Below are 26,816 nucleotides of genomic sequence, written 5' to 3'. Positions count from 1 at the left end.
AAATGCCATCTGCTCCCACCTTGGTCCTGCCCCAGCGCTTCCTCATGTCCCCCGGCTCTGGCTGGCCACCAATTCCTCCCCTTCTGGCTGCGGAGCCCCTTCTCAATGGTTCTGACCCATCTAACCTTGGCTGTCTCCCTCCCTGCCGAGTCCATCTCTATGCTCTGGTACAGTAGAAGCCCTAGGGCTTTGGAGAAGCTCTTCAGGAACCCCCAGAAAGGAGGGGAGTAAAGGGAAGCCCAGGCAGTGAGGATCTGAGCCCCTCAACTCCTCTTAAACTAGAACCACCCTGTTTATACCTATGTTATAAACTTGGGTTCCTATAATGTTTTATTTGAGGGGAAAAAAAGTTCTGCTGCTTAAAAACAAAGTTTGAAAATTATTGTTCTTAGTAGAAAGGCTCTGGTTTTCTGTAGCTGTGTGACTTTGGGCAAGTTGCTTTACCTCTCTGGGCCTCAGTTTCCTTCTTTGTGAAATGTGAACATTAGACTAATCAGTGCTTCCTAACCTTTTTCATGTCATGGAACACATAAAAAATGTGACTATATGTGAATGTCACCCGGAGGAAAGGGGAAGAGAAAGGTGGCAGCCTGGGAACTCCATCCAGCCGCTCCCTGCCACTGTTTCTCGGGTCTGTAACTCTATTTGGCTTACCCACTGAAAAGTTTGAGAGCTGAAAATTTCTAAGGGCCCTTCCAGCTCTGACCCCCAAGATCCCCTCCTGTGACCATCTCAGATGGGGTGACTGAGACAAGAAGTGGGGGACAGGGGCAAATCACAAGTTTATTGGTTCCTAGCTCCAGGCAGTGCCCTGGCCAGGCCCCAGGGCTGGGATTAGGGATGGAGCCAGAGCCAGCACTTCCAGATCTCGCCTGGTCCTAGACTGCTGGGAGAGGGCTCCTTCCACTGGGCCCCTCCCGTCCTGGGTCATGGGTCATGCTGGGGTGCCAGGGCATGTCCTAATTGTGATTTAAAAATGCATCTTGGAAAAATAACTTTGGCAAAAATTCCACTATGGGGCCAGCAGGAAATGGGTGGCGATGTGGCACCAGCTCAGGTTCATTCTTAGAGGGGGCTCTGAGGGGACACACAAGCTGACCCCCTTCTTCCTGCCCCCATGTCTCTGTGAGAGGCTTCAGGACAGCACATAGACCTCCAGCAGGCTGGAGACAGCGTGCATGCGGTAGAAGATGCCGAAAGGCAAGCAGACGTTGACGATGGCTGCCCAGAGGGAATAGCCGTAGAATTCCACCTCCACCGTGCTGCTGAAGTGAGGGCGGGCACCGAAGGCAGGCAGGATCCACAGCTGTGTGGAGAGAGGGGCGTGTCAGGAGCTGGCCCAGACTTGTGCCTGTGGGTCATTTCTGTGGGCTTTGCTGGGCTGCGACTGGATGGGTTGCCCATCCTTCTAGCTTGGTACACAGTGAGGGCTGGGTGTCAGTGAGTGGGCACCTCCGGTGTCTTAGACAGGGCCTGGAACTCTCTAAGGGACCCAGGAAGTGTGCCCAACTGAACTTGCCATCCCCAGGCTAGGGGTCCACCTCTCCCAAAACCTTAGCAGGGCCTAAATGTGGGATACGGGGAGGGGAGAAGAGGTTTCAATAGATGAAGACATACAGCTAAATCGGCAGCTCTCTCCTAGACAGTTGTGTGCACGGGGGTGGTGTTGGCAGAAGACAGGCCCACAGCAGGGAGTTCAGGGTCCATCCAGAAAGCCACCCCACCCCAGCCCTCCATGAGCCCGGCTCTCTAATCTCCTCCAACCTCCTGCCCCCTCCCCTGGTCGGGGAGGAGGTTGAAGCTGCAATTGTGCTGCTCCCGTGGCTATGAGCTCAGCTGGTTCGGGTGTGGATATGAAGCAAAGAACAACGGCTTCTAGGTGCCCCCGCCTCCCCCACAAATTCACTGTGTCCTTGGGCACATCACAGCCTGCCTCTGAGTCTGTTTCTGTCCTATAAAATGAAGGAGAATGACAATGATGCTGTTGGAGGTGATTCAGGTTCCTTCAACAAGAACGGCCCCCCAGAAGGCAGCTCCCAGGCTATAAGCCAGGCCTGGGTGGAAGGGGAGGTGGGGCCAGAGCAGGGGCTGGATGCCAAAGCTGGCCCAAGACAGAATGAGGTTTTGAGCCTTATTGCTTCTTCTGGTAGGGTTAGAGATGGATGAGCACGCTTTTTTAAAAAAAGTGAAATTGACTCTGTTGGAAGGCCCCTGCATGGGGTCCTGCACATCTATGGGGACCGTGAGTGCATGGAGGTGACCTGTAGGATGGGTGACATTCATGGTGGGACTAAGAATATATCTCAGGGCTGTTGGTGCATTTCATGTATTTCATGGGGTAGAATTCACTCTGGGGATGTTCTGTATTGGGATATAGTCACAGTAAGTATGTTTCTATATTAGGAGTATTTTCTAATGGAGCTTAGAGATAAATGGACTGTTTTTATATTGAGCAAAACTTCATTAGAGGTATTTTTTCTACTTGGAATGCACCCACATGGGTACATATTTCTATATCAGAGATAAGAATAATCCCCTACTGGGCATTTCTGTGCTGGGTTGTAGCTACACTAGGAATGTTTCTCTGTTGGGGTGCACGTTCATTCTGAGTGTGTCTGCCCTAGGGTTTTTGCACGGGGAGTGTGTTTGTATTGGCTGAAGTTGTTGCCCTAAATAGTTGGCTTTGCTAAATTGAGGGGGAGTGGGCAGCTGCTGTATGTGCCCCCTTCGCGGCTGGTGCGCCACTGCATGCTGCTAACAGACCCCTCGCATGCACGCTGATCTCTGCTACTTCCTGATGCTGCTCCAATTATTCTGAGAGGCAGGCAGGTCACAAGTTCCCAGGAGCAGTCACACCTCCCACCTGGAGGTGAGGGACCCTGCCTGCCGCATCAGCTCTCAGCTCCCCCTCACCTCCGCCCAGCCCCCATGTCAGCATTGCCTGGGACCCCTCCAGCTCCATCCGCTGCCTAGATGCTAGAACACTGGGACTTCATTCCCTTCATGTGCCCTGAGATTGCCGTTGGCCCAAGGGCTGCAGCTGGCCCTGTCTAATCTTGTCCTTTCCTAGAGAGTTGTAAGATTCTCAGGTGGGCTTGGGCAAGGCAGACAAGGCTAAGTGAGTGAACCTACAAGAGCATCCTTCCTCGCCTCCCTTCCGCCTGGCCCACTCCCATCTCTCCCCGGCTACTCACGATGACATTGCAGAACAGGAGAAACAGAGAAATGTCTTTTAGGCACCGGCGTCTCCAGTGGCCCCTGGGGGCCAAGATGATGGCCACTGCTTCCTGAGGGCCTGCTGAGCTGGGGCCTGCCAGCCTGGGGCTGGGTGGACAGGCGGGCAAGGAGTGGAGGGCGTCCTGGTTGGCAAAGATAAGGCCTTGGCAGGGATCCTTGGGGGGATTATCATGAGGCTCAGCCCCTGGCGGTCCCCGGTGGAGGCTCTCGATGATGAACACATTCTGGAAGGTGTGCTGAGCAATCATGAGCAGGGCATGGGCTAGGTCGAGCCCTCCTAGCAGGTCCCTGGGTGTGCCCACCACCACGGCCACGATGGAGTAGTAGGAGATGGCGTACTGGCCCAGGGCAGCACCCATCAGCAGGGCCACGTCCAGGGTGCGTGTGGGGTTCTTATGGTGGTCCATGGCCCGGCGGTCGAAACGGTAGATGACTGAGCCACTCAGGCTGACCAAGGTCATGAGTCCCAGACAGGCAATGTTGAAGCTGTAGTAGATGACTAGGGCCTGCTCGGTGTGGCCCTCCTCATCGCTCACTTGGACCTCGTAGGTGATGAAGACAGCCAGCCCCAGCAAAAAGAGCAGCAGGCCCAGGATTGGGCCAGCAAAGAAGGTCTCCCGGAGGAAGTTGACCGGGGATGGCACGTGGCCATGGCCGGGGGTGGAGGCCAGCAGCCTGCCCACGTTCTTCCACATGACATAGAGCATGGTAGAAGCGAAGAGGCTGTACTCGATGTTGAAGGGGTACAGGTAGAAGTAGCTGTTCTGGAAGATCTGGCAGATGGCTGTGCTGCAGGGGCAGGGGTCTCCGGCCGGGCTGTCCGCCCGCTCCACTGCGGAGACAGGGACACAGGGATGGACTGCCCTCCTGTCTTGCTGGAGACACCTCACCCCTAGCCTGTGACTTTTGTAAGGGCACGGTCTCTGCCTGCCATATTCTCCACTATATGCCAAACACTTTCACAGGACCTGGCATGTTCATTCAGGAACTTCACTAAATAAATGTCCACAAACATTTATTGAGCACCTACTGTGTGCCAGACATGGTGGGACACATCAGTGCCCCCCCAAACCCAATCTGAACCACAGAGCTGCCCATGTCACCCCACTCCATGCCCCTAATCTCTCCCCACTCCGGCTGCCTGAGCTTAGAAGGTGGCCCTCTTTGGAACCCCTCAAGTTCAAGCTTCCTGGCAGCTCTCCTCGGCATCTGACTCAGCCCAGAGAGCCAACTGCTGTGCCCAAGTCTCCACTGTGACCCCCTGTCACTTTGGTTTGTACCACAACGAAAGGAACCTTGACTTGAATCCAGAGTGCACTATGTAGGACACCTTGGTCTTGACAAACTCTTTGCATCTTCAGAACTAACCCAGCTGGTTTCGCAGGTGAGGAAACTGAGGCTCAGTGAGGCAGCACGGTTTGGAATGGCAGAGCCAAAGCAAATTGCCTGGCTTCCGCCGCCCGAGGCAGGCACCTCTCCAGCAGGCGTTCCCTCAGCTCTGTGGGCCGACCGTGCTAAGCTGACCATCTCCCCAGGTGGGCTGTGAGCGTCCTCGGGAGTCCTCTTTGTGCAAGGTGGGCCTTTAGCAGTCCTGCTGGCCTGGGGTCTCCCTGAGGGCTGGGGCCCTGCTTTCTATTCCTGGACCCTCCCATGCCGGGGGTGCGTGTGTGTCTTAGTCATCTCATCTGGTCCTGGCTAGTGGGGGACCTAGAGAGGTTCAGAGAACTAGGGCCAGGGACTGTGGAACCTGTTCTTCTTTATTATAGCATACTGGTTAAAAGCAAGGATGGGTCTGAACGTTAGCACTTCAGTTTCAAGCTCTGTGACCTTGGGCAACCTCTCCATGCCTTAGTGTCTGCATCTGTAAAATGGGAATATTAATAGTAGCCATCTAGTAGGGAACTTGTGAGGGATGAATAGTGTTTAAGACACTTAGCACAGTGCCTGACGTATAGAGCTCAGTAACTTGTCACGATTGTCATCATGATGTGATGAGTGTTTTTCACCTTCCCCTCCTTCCCGAGCTGTCCCACTTGTTCCCTTGCTTGCACCATAGAACTCCCTTCCCCTTTTCCCAGCTGGATCACCCTTGTCCTTTCTTCCTGGAACCTGGGTCCCTTCCTGGTGGGATGGAGACTGGACAATGGGGCCAGGGCTGCACACTGGAGAACATGCCCCAGTACTCCCCTCCCAGGTCACCTACACTACACTTCAGAGGTGGAGCCCGAAGCAGGAGGAGGCCCCTGGCTTGCGCCTTTGCCCCATGCCCTCGTGAGTGCACAGGAGACTGATGCTGCAAATCCACAAAGCACTCAGCCGCAGGGGCAGGGTTAAGAGGGAACTCACGGTCAGGGGCAACGCGGGTGTGGCTGGTGTTGCCGAGAGCACTGCTGTAGGAGTGGGCCTGGTGCATGGATTCATCCACGACGGCCGCCATCCAGATGGCCAGGTTGGTGGTGAGTGTGAACATGAGACCACACCTGTTTGGGGGGGTGGGCAAAGAGGCCAGTGACTCTGGCTGATCTTAGGTCCCTGGTGAGGTGGAGGATTAGGGACCTATACTGAGACACGGTGTTGAGAAGTGAGAAAGCAGCCAGGCCCTGTGTGAACAGGGCAGCCGAATTTGGAAGGGACACTTATCTTGGCCAGGATGCCACCCAAGAGAGGGCCAGGGGGTGTCCAGGGGCTCAGGCTACCACTGCTCCCTCCCCTAGGGGAAAGGGCACAGCACTGGGTAGTAGAAGTCAGGCTAACAAAGCAAGAGGGCCTTGGCTGAAACTCCACCCAGGGAGCAGAAAGAGGACCCATGCCCCAGGTTGGAAACCCTCATCTCTCATGCAAGGTAAGCACTGGCATGGTGGGCACAGCTGCGGTTCTTACCGAGTCAGATCCAGGTGGACGTGAACACAGTCTTTAGCGGAGACCCAGAGAAAGTAAGTCTGTATTGAGAGAGAGTGGTGAGGGTCATTTACTCCACAGATGGGCAAAACCCAGAGTGCCCGTGTCCACGCCCAGTACTATGTTCTCTCTGGCCCAAGAGCCCTATACTAAGTCACCAAGTTCATTTTAGCTTTACAAAATGAGACAGGGAGCATTGTGTCTTTCTATCCTATGGTATAGTTTATATAACAAAGTGGTTCTCTGTTCTTTAAATGTTTGCAAAATGTCACCTGTAAAACTCTCTGGTCTTGGTGGGGTCTTTTGGGGGGGTGGGATGGGGTCAAGTAGCTTTTGACTACTTAGTTATTTCTTTCTGGGACCAAGGCCAATTGTAGGCTAGGTCTTGCTCAGGGTAGAAAGAGTCTCTGATCACTTCTCACCTCCCTTTGGCAACATCCCCTGCCAAACCTCTTCCTTTGTCGCCCCGCAAGCCCTTGATCTCGTCTGGCTGCCTGCGAATCCCTGCTATAGTATTTGTTGATGTTTGGGTATTTATATTTTCATTTTATGTGAGTATTCTTCAAACCCATAAAATGTAAAAGATTAAAACTATATAAATGCCAAAGCCATACATGTGTTGAGTTGTGGATACGTGGGTACCTGGGGTGATGTTTCAGGGGAGGGCATTATCCACGTGGTCATTCTAGTCATGACAGAGGGCTGGGGTCTTTGCTGGTCCCATGTAAGACCAGTCCCATCTCAGCTCAACCAGAAGATGGATGAAAGTGTTGTTTATGCAACAACGAAAACAAACTGTGTGAAAGATCCAAGTTACAGGATACCCTACTTCTTGAACAAATACAGAACACAGGGGCTAAGGCTGAGACACAACCATGTCTACAGCAGGACCCTGGGCTGACACTGATGCCCTCTATGGGCACCCAAGGAGGCAAGCCAGATTCTAGGAGACAGGGCTGGCTGTCACAACTCACACCTCCTAGGTGTTAACTACTGGCACTGCTTAGGTTGAAATAAAATCGCAGAGCTCTAAGTAGGAGCTTGCATTTGAATATTCCTTCATTAGGAAGTGCTTCCACATTTATGGACTCACATGACTCTCACTTTAATCCTACCCCCAGTTGACCTAACTGCTCGGGTGGAAGGTGGTGTAGAGCTCAGGTCTTCTGACCCCCTGCCAACTGTTGGCTCCCTTCCGCCATGCAGGGACACTCTTTCCACCCACCTGGATGATGACAAACACAGCCTGGATGATGGGGTACAGGATCTTGATGGCTGACTGGCACCCAAAGAAACTGGAGTAGTAGCCGGTCTTGAAGACATCCATGACAAGAGTGCAGATCCCAAATAGCACCAGCCCACCTGGAAACCGGGCGAGTGGTGGTGGATGAGAGAGGCAGGATGGAAGGCATGTAGGGCTGAGGAGGGGCCCTGAGGAGGGGGCTGGAGGGGTGGGTGGCTGGGGGTGAGTGGCTGCATGGCTGGCTGGGCGAACAGGGAGGTGGGAGGATGGATGGATGGACATGTGGGGGGACAGGAGGAGTGCATGACTGAATGCCTGGATGGGTGGATGTCCTACTGAGCCCCCCTGTCTTTGGGCTGCAAAGATAAGGGCCCTGGCTGGGCTCTCTCAGCAGCTGCTGGTTCCTGCTCTCTGTCAAAGGCTCTCCCATGACCAGCCTTCTCCAACCCAAGGCAATAGAGTCCCCCTCTGTCCCTGTACTGATCCCTCCTCCAAGACCCTCTCCCTCAGCTGTGGCCCACCTCACCCTCAGCCACACCTCGTCCTCCGGAGGGAACTTCTCACCCCTCTACGTGGACAGACGTGCACTCCCCATTCCTCCAAGAGCCCCAGCCTGCCGCTCCCCGCTGTGCCCACCCTGCCTCCGCCCCCGCCTCCCCTGGCACCTCGGAGCCAAATGGGGCCGGCATGCGGGTCCCGGTAGGGCACAGCCTCGGGACAGCGGGCGGTGCACAGGAGGTAGAAGAGGATCCAGAGCGTGGCGAGCAGCAGCATCGCGGTGAGCAGCGCGAACACGTCGGTGTCGTACACCGCCACCTTGTTGAAGGCTCCGCCGCTGACGAGCGTGCCGGCCAAGAGCAGCACGTTCACAGCCAGGAGCACGGACAGCAGGCGGCCGCCCTTCTTCCACACCTCGCCGGGTTCCGCCTGTGGCGCCGGCGGGCTCTCCTTGGGGCCCGAGGCCAGCTCCTCGGACATGGCGGGGGCGGCTGGAGGAGGCTGGAGGGGTCACTGTGGGGAAGGAGCGGACAGGACCCCAGGTCGACCCCGACGGCTCTCTGTCCCCCCATCTTATGCCTAGTTTGGGGGACCAGGGTGTTCCTCACCCGGAGGGTGGGAGCTGCAGGTGCTGGAGGAAGCGCTGGACAGGGGAAGAGAAAGACCAGAGCCCGCGCCTCTCCTGCTCCGTGGGAAAGAAAGGAGAGGCGGCAGCACTCCCCAAACCCCACTGCCGTCTGACCCAGGGCACCCACCTGGCTGGGCCGGGAGGCCACGCTGAGCTGGGGGTCAGGGGGCAGCGAGCGTCTGTTCTCTTCCACGCCGGCCTGGACGGGCGCTTTATACCCAGGAGGGCAGGGTGATTTACAGCCGCAAGAGCTCGGCTCCATAAACCTCTCAGTCCCATTCACATGATCCATGTTTTCTCCGAGTTGAAATTTGAGGAAGAGGGCTGGAGTCAGATAAGGTGAGATTTATATCTACCTGTCAAGAGGCACCGCGGCACCGAGGGCAGCCCCCACCCAGCCCGGTGCCCACTGGCGCGCAGCGTCCCGGGCCCCCTGATCCCTGAGAGCTGACGCCCAGGAGGCGTCCCAGGACCCGCAGGCCCCCGACCGCCTTCCAGCCCCGACGAGCCCTATACCTTTGTGCTCCTCTGTTGCTGCCCCAAGATCGAGACCCTCAGGCCCTCTTTCCCCTACGGCTCTCGCCGTGATCGACGTTCCCTCTTCCCCTATCCTTCCCCGGGTACCCTGCTCCGCCCGGCGCTGCGAAGTCCAGGGCGTGAGTACCAAGTTCCCACGCGGCGCGGAGTTCGAGCCCAGTCCTCTAGCGCCCCCTGCTGGAGCGCGGCTGGCCGATCGTGCGAGAGGGGGTGGCGCCTGGGATTGCCTCGTGCAACTCGCAGATTGTCTCGGTCCTCATGTCCCCTTTCAGGCCCACTGTCCTGAGGTTCAGGACTACCCCTCCACTGCACCCGCAGACAGCCCTCCCCAGCCCTTGGCCCATTTTTTTGACGGGTGGAGAAATCGGGAGCCACAGCGCCAGGGCTCTAGTGACGAGGGACCTCAAACTCTCCCCAGACTGGGGCTCACGGGGCGGGACGCAGCGGTGGGCACTTGGCGTGAAGGCAGGGCCTCGCGTGGGTCACCGCTGTGCGCTGAGGGCAGGGTGTTTAGGACCCAGGGGAAGCCCGGGGCGGCTCCCTGGGCAGCGGGAGATCTCCACCCCCCACCCCCGCCGTCCGCGAGCGGCTCAGATGTCCCGCTAGCCACGGCTCTGGCCTCCAGACCCTGCGTCTGCAGCAGCGGGGGCTGGCGGCCCTGGCCCCTGCTCGGCCCCCTCCCCCAAACACATGTCTCAGAACTAACCCCTCCGCCCTCCCCTGCGGGGGGCATTTCCCCGTGCCCCCTGCCCGTCCCATCCAACTCCAGCGCCATGAACGACCAGTACCACCGCGCGGCCCGGGATGGCTACCTGGAGCTCCTCAAGGAGGCCACCCGGAAGGAGCTGAATGCCCCCGACGAGGATGGCATGACCCCCACACTCTGGGCTGCCTACCATGGCAACCTGGAGTCGCTGCGCCTCATCGTGAGCCGCGGGTGAGTACCCCGCCACCCAGCCCCACATGGGAGGGGCAAGAGCCTCCCAGGCTGCTCCAGCCCCCTGAGACACCCCCAGACTTCATGGCATCTTTTACCCCTCCTCTGAGCTCCCTCCTTCCCCTGTGGACAGACCCTAAGGTAGAACCTGGGAGTCTGGCATTCGTGGGGGAGACACACGTGGAGGAGAACACAAGCCGAAGCATGTGACACTTGTGACCCGGATGTGGGGCTAGGAGGGGAGAAACTGGGATTTGGGGGGTTCATGATGCGGGAGAAGTTGCTGGAGGGAGAGGAAGGTGGGCGAGATCTCCTGGGTGGGGGCCACCTGGAAGCAAGAATGGGGGGTGTAGCGAGAACCAGAGAGAAGGCTGAGAAGTCTTAGAGGGGCAGCAGTGGGGGCTGAGAAAGGAAGGCTCCGTACTGCCCCCTCCCCAACCTCCCATCCAGGGGCTCTCCTGGCCAGCACCCACACCTCCCGGCAGGCTAGGTCTCACAGAGCTCTCTGCCTCACCCTGCTCATTCCTGGGATTTATGGGCCCTGTCCACAGTACCAAATGTCACTGGTTCAGCCAGCCACGCCATTAACTCTGTCTGCACTCCCCCACCACGGCAGGGCACAGCTAAGCCATGGAGAGGCTGTGATATGCTGGCCCTTGCAGGGGCTTCTCTCCCCTCCCCATCCCCTTGGGGTGTCCTGGGGAGAGGGGGTGAGCAGGGTGTCAAGGCCAGGAAAGAGGTTAGGAGGTAGCAGCTGAAGAATTCCACCCAGGACTGCTGAAGTGGGTTCCCCGGGGCTAAGTCACAATCCTGTGAACAACTTCTCTACCCTCAACAGTTTTATAAAGAGAAGTCAAGTTGGTCTGGACACCAGAGTGGCTTGGACAGGACAAGGGGTGGCAGGGATGCCCCAGGAGGGTTAGTATGAACATCTCAGGCCCTGGGAGAGAGATGCCAGTGCTGCCCTGTGGCCTAAGCACGTGGTGGGTGAGGGAACCCTTCTCTCCCGGGCTGCTCCCTGGGTCCAGCAGCAGTGGGAGCAGCTCCAAGATTAGGCAGTTGAGCCATACTCCAAGAGGCCCAGACTCCCTGGCCCCTCCCCACCCCAGGAGGGCACACAGTGATTGGTCCTCTACTCCCCCTTCAGAGAGACTCATAGGAGGAGGGGAAGAGGGTTCCCCCTTGGTACACCAACCCCCAACTCCTACAGAGGCTAGGATTGGTGTTCATGGTGGGTGGGCCAGATGCAGGGCAGCGCCTCCCCACATTGTCCAGCAGGACTTGGCCACCAGCAGGGGAAGCTGAGCAGGGGCTGTGTGGGGAGCTGTGGAGACAAGGGAGTGATTCTTCCCCCAGCCCTGGGGCTGGCCTCGTGGCCTCATTATCAGCATGGGGCGGGGGTGCTGTCTGTGCTGGCCTCCTTCTGGAGGAGCCAGCAGGAGCCTGCCTGGGGTTGGGGGAGGGACAGTCTGGTGTGGAGGATGCTCGAGGGGGCGGTCAGGGTCCCTGGCCAGGCCCAAGCCAGCCAGCCTCACTGGGCTCCCTAAGATGGGGCAGTGCAGAGACTGGAGGTTCGCTTGGAGGGCGCAGGCAGCCAATGTCTCTCCTCCTCCCTGCAGTCCTGGCTGCCCCCACACTCCCCTCCTGGCCCAGGCCAAGGACCGACACCTGCGCTCACACTCGAGCTTGCCAGGCCTGGCCTCGCTCCCTGCAGACACGGCTGTGCCCGCCCACACGCAAGCACACAACTCACGCACACTCACGCAGGGCTCAAGCCCAGCACACCACCCTCTTGTCCTCTTTTACAATCACTCTGAAATACGCAGCCACACTCACCACCACGCCTGCCTAGAGACCCAGACTTGCCCTGGCCCACCACCTCTCTGGGCCAGCTCCCCGCTGGGCGCCATGAATAATTCACTCCTTTCTCTCTGGGCATCAAATATTTATCCCCTGAGATTCCCAGCCCTCGTTATCTTGGGGAAGGCCCCGCCCTGGCCCCGCCTTCCCTGTCGCCCCACCCCCTTCCTGCTTGTGGCCATTTTCCCCAGGGGCTCCCTCCAGGCTCGTTTGGTGGCTCAGGCCTGCAGGTTTCCTGGAGTCAGGGTGGTCTCAGGCCTCGGGTCCCTCTGAGCCTGCTGTGCCTGTGGGGAGCCCCTCCCCGCCCCACCTCCTCCACCTTGGCCCCGCCCATTCTCTCTGCAGGGGTGACCCAGACAAGTGTGACATCTGGGGCAACACGCCCCTGCACCTGGCAGCTTCCAATGGCCACCTACACTGCCTGTCCTTCCTGGTGTCCTTCGGGGCCAACATCTGGTGCCTGGACAACGACTACCACACCCCGCTGGACATGGCCGCCATGAAGGGCCACATGGAGTGCGTGCGCTACCTGGATTCCATCGCGGCCAAGCAGAGCAGCCTCAACCCCAAGCTGGTGGGCAAGCTGAAAGACAAGGCCTTCCGCGAGGCGGAGCGGCGCATCCGCGAGTGCGCCAAGCTGCAGCGCAAGCACCACGAGCGCATGGAGCGGCGCTACCGGCGGGAGCTGGCCGAGCGCTCCGACACGCTCAGCTTCTCCAGCCTCACGTCCAGCACCCTGAGCCGCCGGCTGCAGCACCTGGCGCTCGGCAGCCAGCTGCCCTACTCGCAGGCCACGCTGCACGGCACCGCCAGGGGCAAGACGAAGATCCAGAAGAAGCTGGAGCGGCGCAAGCAGGGCGGCGAGGGCACCTTCAAGGTCTCGGAGGACGGCCGCAAGAGCGTGCGCTCGCTCTCGGGCCTGCAGCTGGGCAGCGACGTGATGTTCGTGCGCCCGGGCCCCTACGCCAACCCCAAGGAGTGGGGCCGCGCCCCGCTCCGGGACATGTTCCTCTCGGACGAGGACAGCGTCTCCCGTGCCACACTGGCGGCCGAGCCTGCCCACTCGGAGGTCAGCACCGACTCAGGCCACGACTCCCTGTTTACCCGCCCCGGCCTGGGCACCATGGTGTTCCGCAGGAACTACTTGAGCAGCGGGCTGCATGGGCTGGGCCGCGAGGACGGGGGGCTGGATGGGGCGGGCACGCCGCGGGGTCGGCTGCAGAGCTCCCCCAGCCTGGACGACGACAGCCTGGGCAGTGCCAACAGCCTGCAGGACCGCAGCTGCGGGGAGGAGCTGCCCTGGGACGAGCTGGACTTGGGCTTGGACGAGGACCTGGAGCCCGAGACCAGCCCGCTGGAGACCTTCCTGGCCTCCCTGCACATGGAGGACTTTGCCGCCCTCCTGCGGCAGGAGAAGATCGACCTCGAGGCGCTGATGCTGTGCTCTGACCTGGACCTCCGCAGCATCAGCGTGCCCCTAGGGCCGCGCAAGAAGATCTTGGGGGCCGTGCGGCGGCGGAGGCAGGCGCTGGAGCGCCCGCCTGCCCTGGAGGACACAGAATTGTGAGTGCCCAGCCTGGGGGGTGGGGGTTGGAAACCTCTGGGGAGGGGGATCTGCCTGTTTAGGAGTGGGAGGGGGGATAATACCGTGTTTCCTAAAATCTAAGCCACCATCAATTACAAGAGGCCCCACTATTTTATTTACCACCAGCCCAGAAAAAGAAACTGCCAATTTAATGGCCACTCGAGGCATTCTTATCCCAGCTAAGGTAATATGCACCTCGAATTTGGAAATGTGGAAAAATGGGAGACTTAGTGTCAATGAGATGCAGTAGTCCTCGTGATTACAGCTAGGATGTTTTTGCACGCCCCCACTTCCCAGGTACTGGGCTGTGCCCTTGAACAAGTCCTCTTGCTTAATCCCCCTGAACCGTCCTGTGCGGTGGACTGTTTCATCCCCATTTTACAGCGGATGCGCAGATGTGGATTCAGAGGGTTAGAATAGCGCCCCCCAAGGTCCTGCTGCTTCTCTGTGCGGAGCTGGGCTTGATCCCTGCTCTGTGTGGCTTTAGAGCCAGGGGACAAGGGGACTCCCATGGTGTGGAAGGTGTGGTGGGTCCTCTCAATTGCCCAATCCCTTAGATATTTTACCTGCAGGAACATGAGCAAATGCCCCCACACGGCTGTTAGCTCCTTGGAGGCACAGTTGTCTTGTTCAGGCAGCCATCACAGTTGCCCAAGGCTGCCACCACGCTGGTGCTGTTGGTGGGTCCCTGCCCTGGCTCCTCCCCTGTGGCATTCCTAGAGCCCAGCAAAAACTACCCCTCCTTAGGTATCTACGGCCTTTACCCTGAATGGCTGGGGCAGGGATGGGTGTGGGGAGGCAGTTTGGTTTAGAGTTTGGGGAATGGGAGGTCACCTTTAGGCTGGTGTCCCCCATCCCTGACCATCAGCCTGCCCGGAGAGTGGGGAGGCCAGGTCATCCAAATGGCTGGTCCTGGTTGAAATGATGGCTCCGAAGGCCCTCATCTCAGGTCTGTTTCTTTCTATCTCTTCCTCCACAGATAACCAGGGGCTCCTCTCCCCAGACCAAAATGAATTGCAAGTTGCCACAACTCACAACGGTGGGGCCATGAGGTCCTCACAGCTGCCAGCCCTACAGCTCCCTTCCCCAAGAGCAAGGACCATGCGGGTCGTCTCCTTTGAAAGCCTGTCCACACCCTGAAGCAGAGGGTGTGGCCTGGAGGCACCCAGAGGGGCAAGAGAACGTTCCAGGGCACTATTTCTCCAGGGTCCTGAAGGCCTGAACCACCGCCATCTGAGCAGCCCTAAAGGACATGTGGCTTCGTGGAAGGACAGCCTCAGAGGGAGGGTAGAGCACCAGAGCTGGACGGGAGTGTATGGGACGGGCAAGGGGGAATGGCCTGTCACAGGTGCCACTGTCTCTCCCCCACCTCCTCTAAGGGGCTGTTCTCTCTGTGCCCAGGCTGGAGACTTGCTCACTTCCTAATTTGTGTGACAGGAAGAGTTTGGGCTGCCTCCCCTGCCCCATACGTCCCAGAGGGGAGGTTCCCCAGCCAGACTCTTCAGCCAAATGCCCTTTCAGTCCTCACCCCATCCCTGAGCGTGGCCAACCCTCTCCTTCACCCACTGCCATGGCCCAGAGCTGGACAGCCAGGCTGGGTGGGTGGGAGTGACTGGCGCCCTTCCCAGCTCACCCTGGGGTAGAGTCCAGCCTGTCCTCTTCCAGCCTCCCCCTCCTTCGTTGTGCAGCCTGGCCCCACCAGGGACCCCATCGGGCCAGGGCGCTAGATGCAAGGTGCTAGAGCAACAGGCTGCAGTATTATAGCCCCAGGCTGGTGGGCATGCGCCGGCCTAGAGAAAGGCATCTGCCAGCCGCCTCAGAGTCCCCCAGGCCCAAGACAGGCAGACGGGGCACGGCTGGGTGTTGGGCCTTGTGTGGGCATGTCCTGTGATGTGACACTGGAGGATGTGGATAATCTAAACTGCTGATTGTCCTCAGGTCCCCAGGGCTGTGTGTGTGTGTGTGTGTGTGTGTGTGTGTGTGTGTGTGTGTGCGCGCGCGCGCGCGCACTGAGGGTTGGTGGGTGGTGTTTCCTTGAGGTCTGGAAGGGACTGGGCTGCCTCATTATTCTTCATGGATCGTGGGTGAGTGAGAGCTCGCCTGTGTCCCAGCTCTGTGATGTGGGTAAGACCAGGGGAAAGGCCAGCCCAGAGGGTACCTGTGTCCTCAGAGCTCTCCAGCCAGACTGACATCACGTGTGTGGGAGAGCCCCTCAGGAGCCCACACACGTGCGTGTATATTCACACCCCACACAGATGTGCCCTTCCTCCTCTGTCAGCAGTGGACCCTCTGCCCCTGACTTTGGCTTGGGAAGCAGCCCCTGCTGGGAGCAAGACCCCACCCAGCCCCAGCTCCTCCCTGGGCCCCCTTGACTGGGCCAGGGGAGAGCGAGCCCCCAAAGGCCTCTCTCCAATTTGTCTGTGGGGGCCCCGTCCACACATATGTCCAGAGCCAGGAGCGTGAAGGAGGTGGTTCCTGTCCCACTGCAGGACACTGAGGGCTTGGCTGCCTACCACTGCCACCCAGAGCCCACTCCAGCCCTTCTCCCTGTTCTCTGGGCCTGAGCCCTGGGGCCACCCCAAGTGCCGACTCTTCTTTCCTAGCGCCCCAGGGGCCACCTTTCTCTCCCGTTCCTGGTCCATTTACTGCCTCAGCCCCTCCTAGGTCTCCCGGTGTTGGGATGGGATGGGCTCTGGGGTCCCCCACTGTACCACGAATCCTGCCCTCAAGCTCATTATCACTTTTGTAGAGAATTTCTCCATTGTTGTCATGCCTGTGTCTTGTTCTTTAATCCTTTGGGGGATCGGGTGAAGAAAAGAGGGTGGGGAGAGAAGAAGGTCTTCTCTGTGCCTGTGAGGGCGGGGTTCTGTTCCCTGGAGGGGTCCTTGAGCCCCCACCTCGAGCACCTTTGCAGGGCGTCTCTGCAGGAATCACTTCCCGCATCCCTGGCCCTTGCCTTGCTCTGCTAGCTCTGTCCAGAATTAGGAGCTGTGGAGAGGCAGGGTTAGGAAGAACAGGGTCAGGAGAGGCCCCCGCAGCTGAGCCAGGAGGATGGTCCAGGCTCCAGCCCTGTTTCCGGAGCCTGTAGCTGCTGAGGGCAGGGTGATGCTTTCTCTCTTCCCACCAGGGCCTGCCTGGGCTTTTCCGGGGATGGGTAGAAGCTGTACCCCTGGAGGCTGCCACCTGTTACCTAGGCTCTGGGCCTTTCACCCTGGGGAAGCCTCCAGAGAGGCTTCCACTTGCCCGACCACTGCAGACAGGTCTTGGACAGCCTGATGTAGAGCCCTCCTTTCTCCCAGGGCTGAGTCTCCTTGCGCTGGTAGACAGTGGGCTGTTTTCTTAGTCAAGTCTGGGCAAGGGCCCCGGAGTCACCTTGCTCCATCCTCTAAGGATGCTGGACCAATTGCTTCTGCCAAGGGGAGTTCAAGACAGCCTCCTCCCCACAACATCAATCACAGAGGTCCACAGGACGTCAGCTCAAGATGGTTGCCTAGCAATCATCTAGAGGTTCTGGGCCACCTCTCTCCACTTTACAGATGGAGAAACTGAGGCCCACGGGGGCGGGGAGGCCCGGGACGCAGGCCTTCCGGCTGCTGCCACACCTTCCTCACACCCAGCCTGCCAAGGGGGCCAGCAGGACGCGATCCCAACCTCGAGGCCCCGTGGTGCGCGTCTTCCTGCGACCCCTGCTGGCCATCCTGGACGCTGCGCCTACCTCAGGAAGGACCCGCCGGTCCTCGCTGCGACGGTCCGGCCCAGGACATGGGGTGAGGAGGACTCGCGGTGAGGGGACAGCGGATGGGAGCTTCAGCGTCCAGGCAGACACTAACCAGAAGCAGCAGGACGGGGGGCCCGCAGGCCAGCGTGGCTCGAGGGTGGAAGCCCGGGGCCCGGGAGCAGGGGCGGCTCCAGGGAGCCTGCGGGATGTTAAACACAAGCAAAGGGAAGGATCGTAGGCGACAGGGACTCGACTTTCTTGATTCATTCCCCTGGTAATTTAGATCAAGGCTAGGGAAATTCTAAACGTTTAGAATAGTCGATGGTTCCTAACCTTTTGGGATTCAAGTCTGGTGAAAGTAGAGACACTTTTCCTGGAACAGTGCCCGTTGCACACACGCTGGGGCGGTTTTGCTCATGGTTCCGGGCAGCTCTTGGAGCCGGAGAGCCCAGAGAGGTCCAGGCACTCCGTGGGTTAAGCAGCTCTGGTTAGACGGCTATGAGATGAACTCATCGTAAGGCAGACTACCCAGATCGGGTAGGGGTGGTGGAGCGAATCAGGCAGGAAGCCCTCTGCGGCACATGGCCCAACCCTCTCACTTCCCAGATGAGGCAACTGAGGCCCAGAGGGGAAGGGGCTGGCGCAAGGTCACAGAGCAGCCAAGTGGGCAAAGCAGCACCAGGTCTCCCAGTGCCTTCCATGACCCATGGCCTCCTGTCCCCATATGACTGCCCAGATGGCATGGCACCCCTGTCCCCCATGCATGCTGTGTCACCTTCTCAGAGATAAGCCCGGGCTGTATGGAAGGTGGCAGGACTCAGCGGATGGCCAGATCTGGGTGGCAAAGCTGGCTCTGCCCCTCTTCAGCTGTGTGGCCTTGGGTAAGTTCCCCAGCCTCTGGTTTCCATATGCAAAATAGGTATTATAATAATAGTGTTACCCCCACAGCTTATTAGGAGGGTGAGATGAGAATGCATAAAAAGCACTTAGCACGCTACCTGGTATTTAGTACACATCAGTTAATGATGGTCGTGGTCATTGTTGGTCTGAGACTGGCCCATGGGAGGGTCCTTGCATTTGTGGTCGGCCCAGCCACCCAGTAGGTGGGTCCTAGGCAGTCCCAGGGAGCAGTGCTGCTCTTCTGACCCCCTATGAGAACGTGCCCCTCCCCCAACGCCACTGTGGCTCTGGGAGAGGTCACTGAAGGCATCCTCATCTAAGGATGGACTGTTGACAACCCAGGCAGTGGCTGAGGAATGGTCAGCCAGCCAAGGCTGGGCCCCACCCAGTGGGAGGAGCCTAGGCCCAGAGCTGTTCCTGGGGTGCCCAGGGAGCTGGGCGTCTTTTCTGGAGGGGGATTCACTCCCATTGTTGCACCGTCTGAATCTGAGAGGTTACCAGAAGCTTTCTTCTGCACCTGTGAGGCAGGCAGGGAGGGTTACTTTTAGCCTCACTTCACAGATGAAGAGATTGAGTATCAGAGAGGTTATGTGATGTTCTCTTAAGGAAAATTCAGCCTACCTGACCTGGGTCTCTTAGGTCACCCCCATTGCCAAGGCTAAGCTTTCAGGTTTTTACTGTAAATTGTTGAGACCTTATATATAGGGTGTCAGGTGCTTATGACAAGTCCTTTATTTAACCCCTGCAATAAAACCACAACCCTATAAAGCAAGTACTACATTATCATTATTATCCCCATTTTACAGGTGGGAAAACAGAGGCTCAGAGCAGTGCATGACTTGCCCAAGGTCACAGAACCATCAGGCCCCAAAGTGAGATTTCCCTGCTGCTGTAACCTCTTGCCTGGCCCAGGTTCTGAATTGGCCCCCACGCACGTGTACCTTTGGGGGATGTCTTTGATCTTGGGCTCCCTTGGCCTGGGCATGCCTGGATCCTAGGCACGTGCCACACTGCAGCTTAACTAGTTCAAGACCCATATCACCCACCTGCCCTGGGGGCTGGACTGAGAGAGCAGGATGGGCCGTGGGGCTACGGGCAGGAGACAGGGCAGCTGTTTGGGAGGGTTGAAGCTTTGTGTCTGGGGCCTGCCAACATGGGGGAGGAAGCTGGAAGAAGCCTTGCATCCCACCCAGGGGGTCTGCCTGTCCCCCTCTCTCTTTCTGTCTTTTCTCTCTTTGTCCCATGTGTTCTAGTAACATGGGGTCCTCTGTGCCCTGTCCCCTGTCCCCCTCTCCCCAGCCCTTCCTGTCAGCCCACCTTTCCAGGCCTCAGTCTCTCCTGGCATCTTTCTCTCAATCTCTGCCTCCCACTTGCTCAGGCTCCCTGTCCTCTCCCGTCTCTGTCCCCATCTCTGTCCCTATAGCCCAGCCTCTCCTTCAGGGCTTCCTCCTTTCCTCACCCACCCCCCCACACCTCTGCAGCCTCCGGGACATCTCCAGGAAATCTGGCGTCAAAACCACCGAAGCAACGCCCGGGCTACCTGGGAAACAGCGTCTGCATTTCTGGGGTCGGATCCCAGAGCTGCTGCTGCCTGGCAGTGACCTTGGTCGAGTCGTGTAACTTAACTTCCACAAAATGGACCCAAAGTTACTTTCTTGGTGGGGTTATTGCAAGACTTAGCTGCCATGACACGTGACTTGCCTGGCACGTAGCAGGTGCGCAGCATAGGTGCAAGCCGGGCCTCACCTCCCGCGAGAGCTGTACTTACTGTGGCCAAGACCCTGCAGTCTTACTCACTTGGTCCCAGCACAACTCCACGGTGGAGGCACTATTACGTCTGCTTTTTATATGAGGAAACCGAGGCACAGAGATGTTTGTAAAACGTGCCCGAACTCACACCGTTGGGATGCAGTAGAGCTAGAACTCAAACCCGGACAGGCTGGTTCCCAGCTGTGCCATGTGTCATCATGATAGCGAGCATTTATTGGGCACCTGCTGTATGACAGCACTTTACAGGAGTGATTTCAGTTAATTCTCATGACAGCCTCATCTAATAATGGACAGGGCATTGTTAAACCCATTTGACAGAGGAGAAGGCTGAGGCTCAAGAACATGAAGTCATTGCTTGGGTCACACAGCCAGTAAGAGCACGAATAGCCTGACTCCTTGTCTACCTGACGCTCCAGAGCTGTGCCCTGGTCCGGCTGCCTCTCCTCACCCCGCTTCCTCTGAGAAGCCCGAGGGCAGTGAGCCCTCCCTGAGTTTTATTGCAGAATGACTAAGCCTCATGGGGGTTGGAGCCCAAGGTGGGGAAACTTCTCGCAAGTTCATTCGGAGCCACCGAAGTCTGGTCTTTAGAGAAAGGCCCCAGGGGCAGGCCAGTGTGGTGAGCCCCGAGAAGCCTCAGTTCCAACCTCCCTTACCCTGGCTTCTTTATTCTCTGGATCTGTTCGGGTGACCGCTCTAGGGTTGCCTCTCCTGCTCCGGAAACACACGCACTGGAGCTCCACTGGACTCCAAACAATAGCCGGGGGGTGCCCTGGCAGGCCAGGGAGGGGGGTCTCAGGGAGGAGAGAGGGTGGGGCCACAGCAGCTGCCCATTCTAGCCCCTGCCCCACCCTCACTGCCCCCTGGGGCTCTGCCCCGCAGGGTCCACCCATCCTGACGGTACTGTTTCTTTGAGCCTCACAACAGCTGTCTGAAGTGGACAAGGGTGGAAGGCATCACTTGTTATTGACTAACCTCATTTTATAGATGTGGCAACTGAGGTTCAGTGGAGGGGGTGGCAAATGACCAGCCAGGAAGTGCATAGGCCATTCACGGTGCTGCACGCTGCCGGATGCCTTCTCAGATCACGTGTCTAGCACCTTCTACATACCAGCACAGCAAACGCGCGAGAATGGTCTCAATGACCTGCCTTTCATGTAAGGAAATCGGACTCACGCAGGCTAAGTCATTTTTCCAAGCCTCTGAGCACAGAAGTGCCTCGGCTATGGGATTTGAACCCCAAACTCTGGCTCTTTCCATGGCAGCCTGGCCTCCCTCCACTCCCTCCCCGCTTCACTGAGCCACCTCCCCAGGCTCTCCCCGGCGGGGCGCAGGGGCTGCCAGGAACAGGCTAGGAGCAGGGCTCCACGGGCAGGACTTGGGGAGGTGGGATGAAGGCAGGCGGGACCCTCCGCCTCCTCCTCCTGGGATCCTGAGTGCCTCGATCCTGTTCAGCCTCCGGGTACACCACGGACTGCCCTGTGCTCGTGTGTGCACGTGTGCCTGTGCAGCCTCTGAGTGTGTGTGCCGTCCAGAGCTTTCCTGGAAGGCCGTGTTTATGTGTGAGCTGAGTGTGTGTCTGGTTTAGCGTGTTTGACTTTGCTTCAGTGCCTCCGAGGTTCCCGAAGAGGGCTGTGTGCGTGCCTGAGCGTGTGCCTGCCCACAGAGGGCTTCATGGCCTGCACTGGAGTCTATTTTTAGACTCCTCTTCCCTATGACCTATTTTTAGGGCCCCAATTCCTTCGGACTAGAAGGTTGAAGCTCCAGAACACCCCACTTCCCCTCATCCCACCCCTTACCCTGAAGCAGGGGTTTGAAGAGAGGGGTTCCCTTGCCCTCTCTGTGGGTGGCTGGCTTGTTGGGGGTCCCAGCCCTGGGAGAGGGTGGGGGTGCCCATGGGGAGAAGGGCCAAGGGGATGGGCAGAAACAATTCTACCTCTTGGTGCACCCTGGGCAGGGGTGTCGGTTTGGATGCACAGTGCTGCTACTTGCTGGAAGGCAATTCACGTTTCCAAGCTGCTCTGTTGCCGTGTGTAAGTGGGGATGGTTGTACCCCCTCGTAGGCCATTTGTGAGGATAAACGTGAAGCGCTTAGCTCAGGTCTCAGCACCCAGTACTCGGAGGACCAGCCAGGGACCTGGTGGACAGCAATCTGGGGATGGGGTGCCCAGTGGGCATCAGCTAGGCCCAGGCAGCTCTGAGCCAGCAGCAGAGAGTGGGTTGTCCCCAGACACCCCTTTCCGTGTCCACCACACCTTTTGCACAGCCTGCTCAGCGCTGCGGAGTGGAACTGGGCGGGCTTATCACCCCCCCGAACCACCAGCCCTCGAGGGAAGACACGGGCAAAGAGAGGGGAACAGAGACAGTGGGTAGGAGCATGTCAGGCCCCTCTCTTCCTGGAAGTGAAACCATCTGTTATTGTTATTATCAATACCAATATATGCTAGATTTAAATCACATCAGCTATTCAAAGTAACAATAATGTTATAACTACATCAGCACAGGGAAGGGCATGAATGACGTCGATATTTACCATGAGCATGTGCCCTGCGGTGGCCCACTGACATCCACAGCACAGAAATGATCCCACTGCTCTCCGTAGCAACCCAGCGGGGTAGGTAGCATCACCCCCATCCATGCCAATTCACCTTGGCAGAAAACTGAGGCTCAGGGAGGTTAAACGACTTACCTAAGTCACACAGCAAGGACTAGAACCTGGCTGTGTCTGAGCCCAGGCCCTGCTCTAGATGCCGTTCCTGGGCTGCCCCACACTGCGCAAGAATCGCGGCCCTCGCTCTCCTCCCAGCCCTGGCGCAGGCCCCACCAGGCCCGGCACGCACCCTTCAGTCTAACCCACACCCCAGACTCACTCACACACAGACTGAGTGCCACCTGACGACGGGCGGCCTTGAAGAACCTCGCCAGCAGGGATTCTGCACCGTAACAGGTCGAGCCCTGGGGTTTCAAGGGCCTAATGTGCTATGTAGCTCAGAGAGTAACCTTGGGCCTCAGTTTCCTTTCCTGCAAGGTGGGGAGAGGCCAACAGCCCTTGGAGCTTCGGCAGAGGCCACACCAGCTCAAGACCGGCCCCTCCATCACTCCTCTCCCTCCCTGCCCTGTCTCTCTGGGCCACCACTCACCTGGCTTTGTCCCTGCCGAGCAGCACGGCTTGCTGGACGCAGGTTGTGGGTAGCCGCGGCAGGCCAGGGGTAGGGGCTGGGGAGGCGAGGCTGACGCTGAGAGGCTGCAGAGATAGTCCCGCCCTGCTGGAGCCAGGGGAGCTCAGGGTGCCAGTCCCACCCTCCGCTGGCTGAGATCTGAGCACGGGCCAGGTCACTTCAGCCCCAGCTCACCCAGCCCCACCCCTGTGAATAATGCCAGTTGCTTCATGGAACTCTGCCTCTCTGGGGCTTTGATGATGGGTTGGGGGCGGCGGCCCAAATAGAAGAGACAAGGAAGGGCTAAAGACCCAGCCAACTAGGCCATAGAAATGGTTAAACCGCTGGCGGGAGGTGCCTTCCCAACCCATCCTGTGCCATCCCCCAGCCCTGGGACCAGTCCTCCAGGTCTCCATACCCATCTGACTCTTGGGATGCCCCTCCAGGCCCTGGGCCAGGACAGGGCTCCTTCCCGCTCCACTCAACCACAACAATAATTAACCCCAGGAACCCCAGCAAATAAAGATCCCAATCACAGAAGGGAAGAGTCACCTCTGCCCCAGGATGGGGAACTCCAAACCCTGGCTCATCTGGCTGTACCCTGCCCCACTGCTGTTGCCTGAGTGGGCCCAGAGACACTCAGTCCATCAGGGCCTGGGAGGAGGGCACCACTTCCCAGTTCAGGTAATGCGTGGGAAGACTCACTTGTCTTGGCTTTGGACCCAAGTATCCACCATCTAATATATTTTTAAACCGTTTATCTCTTCCTTCATTCTCTTGAGCCCGTTTTCCTAACCTTTCCGTGCCTCCATCCATTCATTTATTCAGCAAATGCTTACTGAGCACCTACTATGTGCCAGGCACAGTGCAAGGCCCCAGGGAAGCAGTGCTGTCCACAGAACAGGAAGGACCTGCCTCTCTGCTGGGCCCTGCCCTCTGCTCCTTCAGCCGGCCCGTTTGGACTCCCGCTAGTCCGTTCATCAGCTGGTAAGTATCGAGCGCTGTGTGCAGGGCATGATGGGTGGGTGACGTGAGCTGGAGGGTGGGCAGGCTGGAAGTTGTGGAGAAGGTTCAGGAAAACATAAGGAAGGCGTGTGCAGGGTCCTTGCCCTTCAGAAGCTCATGTTGCGGTTGGCTTTGGGAAAGAGACAGGCTGTACGGTCATCTACGCTACTTCCTCCTCCTGGGTGCACAGGAAGGCCGCAATGCCAAGTCTGCCTGTGGGCAGGGAGGGGCTGTAAGCCCGGGTGCTGCTTGACGGAGTGCGGTTGGGAGTGGTGTGTGGCACTTCCAGTCTGGGACCTCAAACGCCCTTCCATGCCCTCCCTTCATCTCCCATGGCAATCCCAGCGGCCTACGTCAGAGATGGCAGCGTCACCGATGCAAGGAGCCTGAACGCCCCAATCACTACTTGGAGGAGGACCACCTGGCCCACAGGGGACTTTGATGTGAGCAAGAAATAAACCTGAATTGTGTTTAGCCACCGAGACGTTGAGGTTGCTTGTTACAACAGCTGGTGTTACTTATCCTGCTGATACAGGCAGACACAGGAACACCTCGAATCCTACAGCTGGATCACAGTGTCCGGGAGAGCTCATTGCTAGGCAGGGTGTGACAGCCGATGTCTAATGCCAGCTCATGGGGGTCTGAGGTCAGAGGAGGGGAAAGATAAACGGGGAAAGCTGGAGTGCCTGGCTTTCCAATAAAATTGATGGAACGAGTGAAATTCATGAAAACACCGGGAGAGCTTTGTGGCAGTGGCTGAAGTCACCAGAAGCCCAGGTAGGGGGTAGGCATAGGAACAATTACCCTGGGGACACAGACCTAGAGGTAGGAAGGGCCACACCTGTCCACGGGTCAGAGGCTAGTAAGCAGTCACTGGTCCAAGCAGGAGAGTAGTTGAAGCTAGAGCTGGAACTTGGAGGCCCTCAAAGGCCAAGCCGAGCCATTTAGACCTGAAGCTGTAGACTACTATAGCCTACGGTCTAGAAGACCTACATTTGTGAGAAGTTTGGAGTGGTCTCCAAAGTGGGTGTGCACAACAATCTATTGGGGTGTGGGAAGACAATAGTAAAACTCCCTTTAATGCCTCACCCCTTTAAATGTCTGTTTTTAGTGTATATGAAGATACTAAGGCTCAGAGAGGTTGAGTAACTCACCTAAGGTCACACAGCTAGTAAGTGTGCCTGACTCCAGAGCCCAGCTGTGCTCTTCACATATGCTGAGTCTTGTGCAGACAGGTGAGGGGTTAAGTTGGGGCAGAGGCAGGTCTAGGGGAGAGTGGCCAGGAGAGTAGGCAGTCCTCAGCCCTGGCTGTCTCTGCCATTGCTGGCAGAGGTTGAAGAACCTGCCCAGGTCTGTTCATTAGTCCCTCCAGAGCCTGTTGAGAGAAGCTAAGCAGAGAGCCCAGATGGGTGCAGGCCAGCTGGCCAGTCACCCAAAGCCTCTCATCCCAGGCTGGGACAATTCACCCACACAGGCTCAGCTGCCGACCCCACAGCCAGGGGAACCCACATGCTGGCCCCACCCACCTTCCCACACTCCACTGTGCTGGGTTTAGGGGTGATTTTACCTTCTGATATACACCTCTAAGAAAACTACTACCAATTTAAAAAGTAAAATTGTCACATGCTTGTTGTCCCAGCTACTTGGGAGACTGAGGTAGAAGGATTGCTTGAGCCCAGGAGTTTGAGGTTGCTGTGAGCTAGGCTGATACCATGGCACTCTAGCCTGGGCGACAGAGTGAGACTCTGTCTGAAAAAAAAATAATAATAATTAAAATTGTTCTAATTAGGATGTAACATACAGACAGAAACATGCACATTTCACAACAGTATAGCAGGCTGAAGTTTTACAGTCTGCACACACTCAAGGGTAACTAGAACCCAGATAAAGAAACACAACATTTACCAGCCCCGGGGACCCCTCATGTCTTCTTCCAGTCTCTACCCTACCCGTAAAAGCCACCCTAACTTCTAACACCATAGATTAGTTTTGCCTGTTCTTGAACTTAATCCGGTCTGTGCTCTTTTGTGCCTAGTCTGGGCTGTGTGGACTTGCACGGCACGCATGCACTACGCTTTATTTATCCACTGTACTGCTGGTGGACGTGTGCGGCGGCCCCAGTTTCGCCCATTTTGAGTGCTGCTGCTGCACGCGTTTCTCTAAGTTTCTTTGCCTTTCTGTTGAGTACTTACCTAGAGCACACATGTGTTCCGCTTAAATAAAGCTCTTTCCATTTTCAAAGAAAATCTTCCTTGCTGGTTTGTTTTTGCTTTAATCAACTTTATTGAGGTATAATTAAAAACAATAAAAGGTACCCATTGTAAGAGTGTGGATTGATGATTTTTAATAAACGTATGCACACCACCATAATTAAGATACGGGACATTTCCATCTTCCCAGAAGGCTTCCTCATGTCCCTTTGCAATTAATGTCTCCACCCGCCTCAGCCCAGGCAACTACTGATTTGGTTTCTAGCACTATATGTTAGTTTTGCCTGTTTTTGAGCTTCCTATAAGTGGAACCCTACAGTAAGCACTTGGTGTCCGGCTCCTTTCCTTCAGCTTCCCATCTGCGAGACTGAACCCATCAGTTCATCTGCATTATTGCCTGCAAAAGTTGCTCCTTCTGATTCTATACATTGTAAGAATGTATCACTGTTTCTTTATCTGTTCTGTTGATGGACATCGAGGCTGTGTCCAGTTTGGCTATGACAAATAACGCTGCCGTAATTATTCAGGTACAAGACTTTGTGTGGACATGTGTTTTCCTTCCTGTTGGGTAAATACCTGGGAGCTGAATTGCTAGGTGTATATTTAACCTTATAAGAAACTGCCAAACTGTTTTC

General features: G+C 57.3%; 2 protein-coding genes across 4 annotated transcripts; one reads left to right on the top strand and one right to left on the bottom strand.

The window, feature by feature from the left end:
• Positions 1–1,077: 1,077 nt before the first annotated feature.
• On the bottom strand, positions 1,078–8,356 carry OTOP2 (otopetrin 2). Its single transcript, XM_012662282.1, has 6 exons — positions 8,044–8,356; positions 7,361–7,497; positions 6,118–6,176; positions 5,584–5,717; positions 3,195–4,069; positions 1,078–1,306 (listed from the first exon to the last, which is right to left on the bottom strand). The coding sequence occupies exons 1-6, from the start codon at positions 8,354–8,356 to the stop codon at positions 1,136–1,138; spliced, it is 1,689 nt and encodes a 562-aa protein (XP_012517736.1). The 3' UTR covers positions 1,078–1,135.
• Positions 8,357–9,631: 1,275 nt separating this feature from the next.
• On the top strand, positions 9,632–14,823 carry USH1G (Usher syndrome 1G (autosomal recessive)). Of its 3 annotated transcripts, none has more exons than XM_012662261.1 (3): positions 9,632–9,978; positions 12,184–13,401; positions 14,403–14,823. In XM_012662261.1, the coding sequence occupies exons 1-3, from the start codon at positions 9,815–9,817 to the stop codon at positions 14,404–14,406; spliced, it is 1,386 nt and encodes a 461-aa protein (XP_012517715.1). In that variant the 5' UTR covers positions 9,632–9,814; the 3' UTR covers positions 14,407–14,823. The 3 variants fall into 3 exon arrangements, with proteins under 3 accessions (XP_012517715.1, XP_012517716.1, XP_012517717.1); XM_012662263.1 differs by having other exon boundaries at positions 9,633–9,978; positions 12,237–13,401; positions 14,403–14,704; XM_012662262.1 differs by lacking the exon at positions 14,403–14,823 and having other exon boundaries at positions 12,184–13,405.
• Positions 14,824–26,816: the final 11,993 nt, after the last annotated feature.

Source organism: Propithecus coquereli, unplaced genomic scaffold, assembly GCF_000956105.1.
Source record: "Propithecus coquereli isolate 6110/MARCELLA unplaced genomic scaffold, Pcoq_1.0 Scaffold76, whole genome shotgun sequence".
NCBI lineage: Eukaryota > Metazoa > Chordata > Mammalia > Primates > Indriidae > Propithecus > Propithecus coquereli.
Note: the sequence above shows the minus strand (reverse complement) of the source record. Positions and strands in the feature narration are given on the sequence as shown.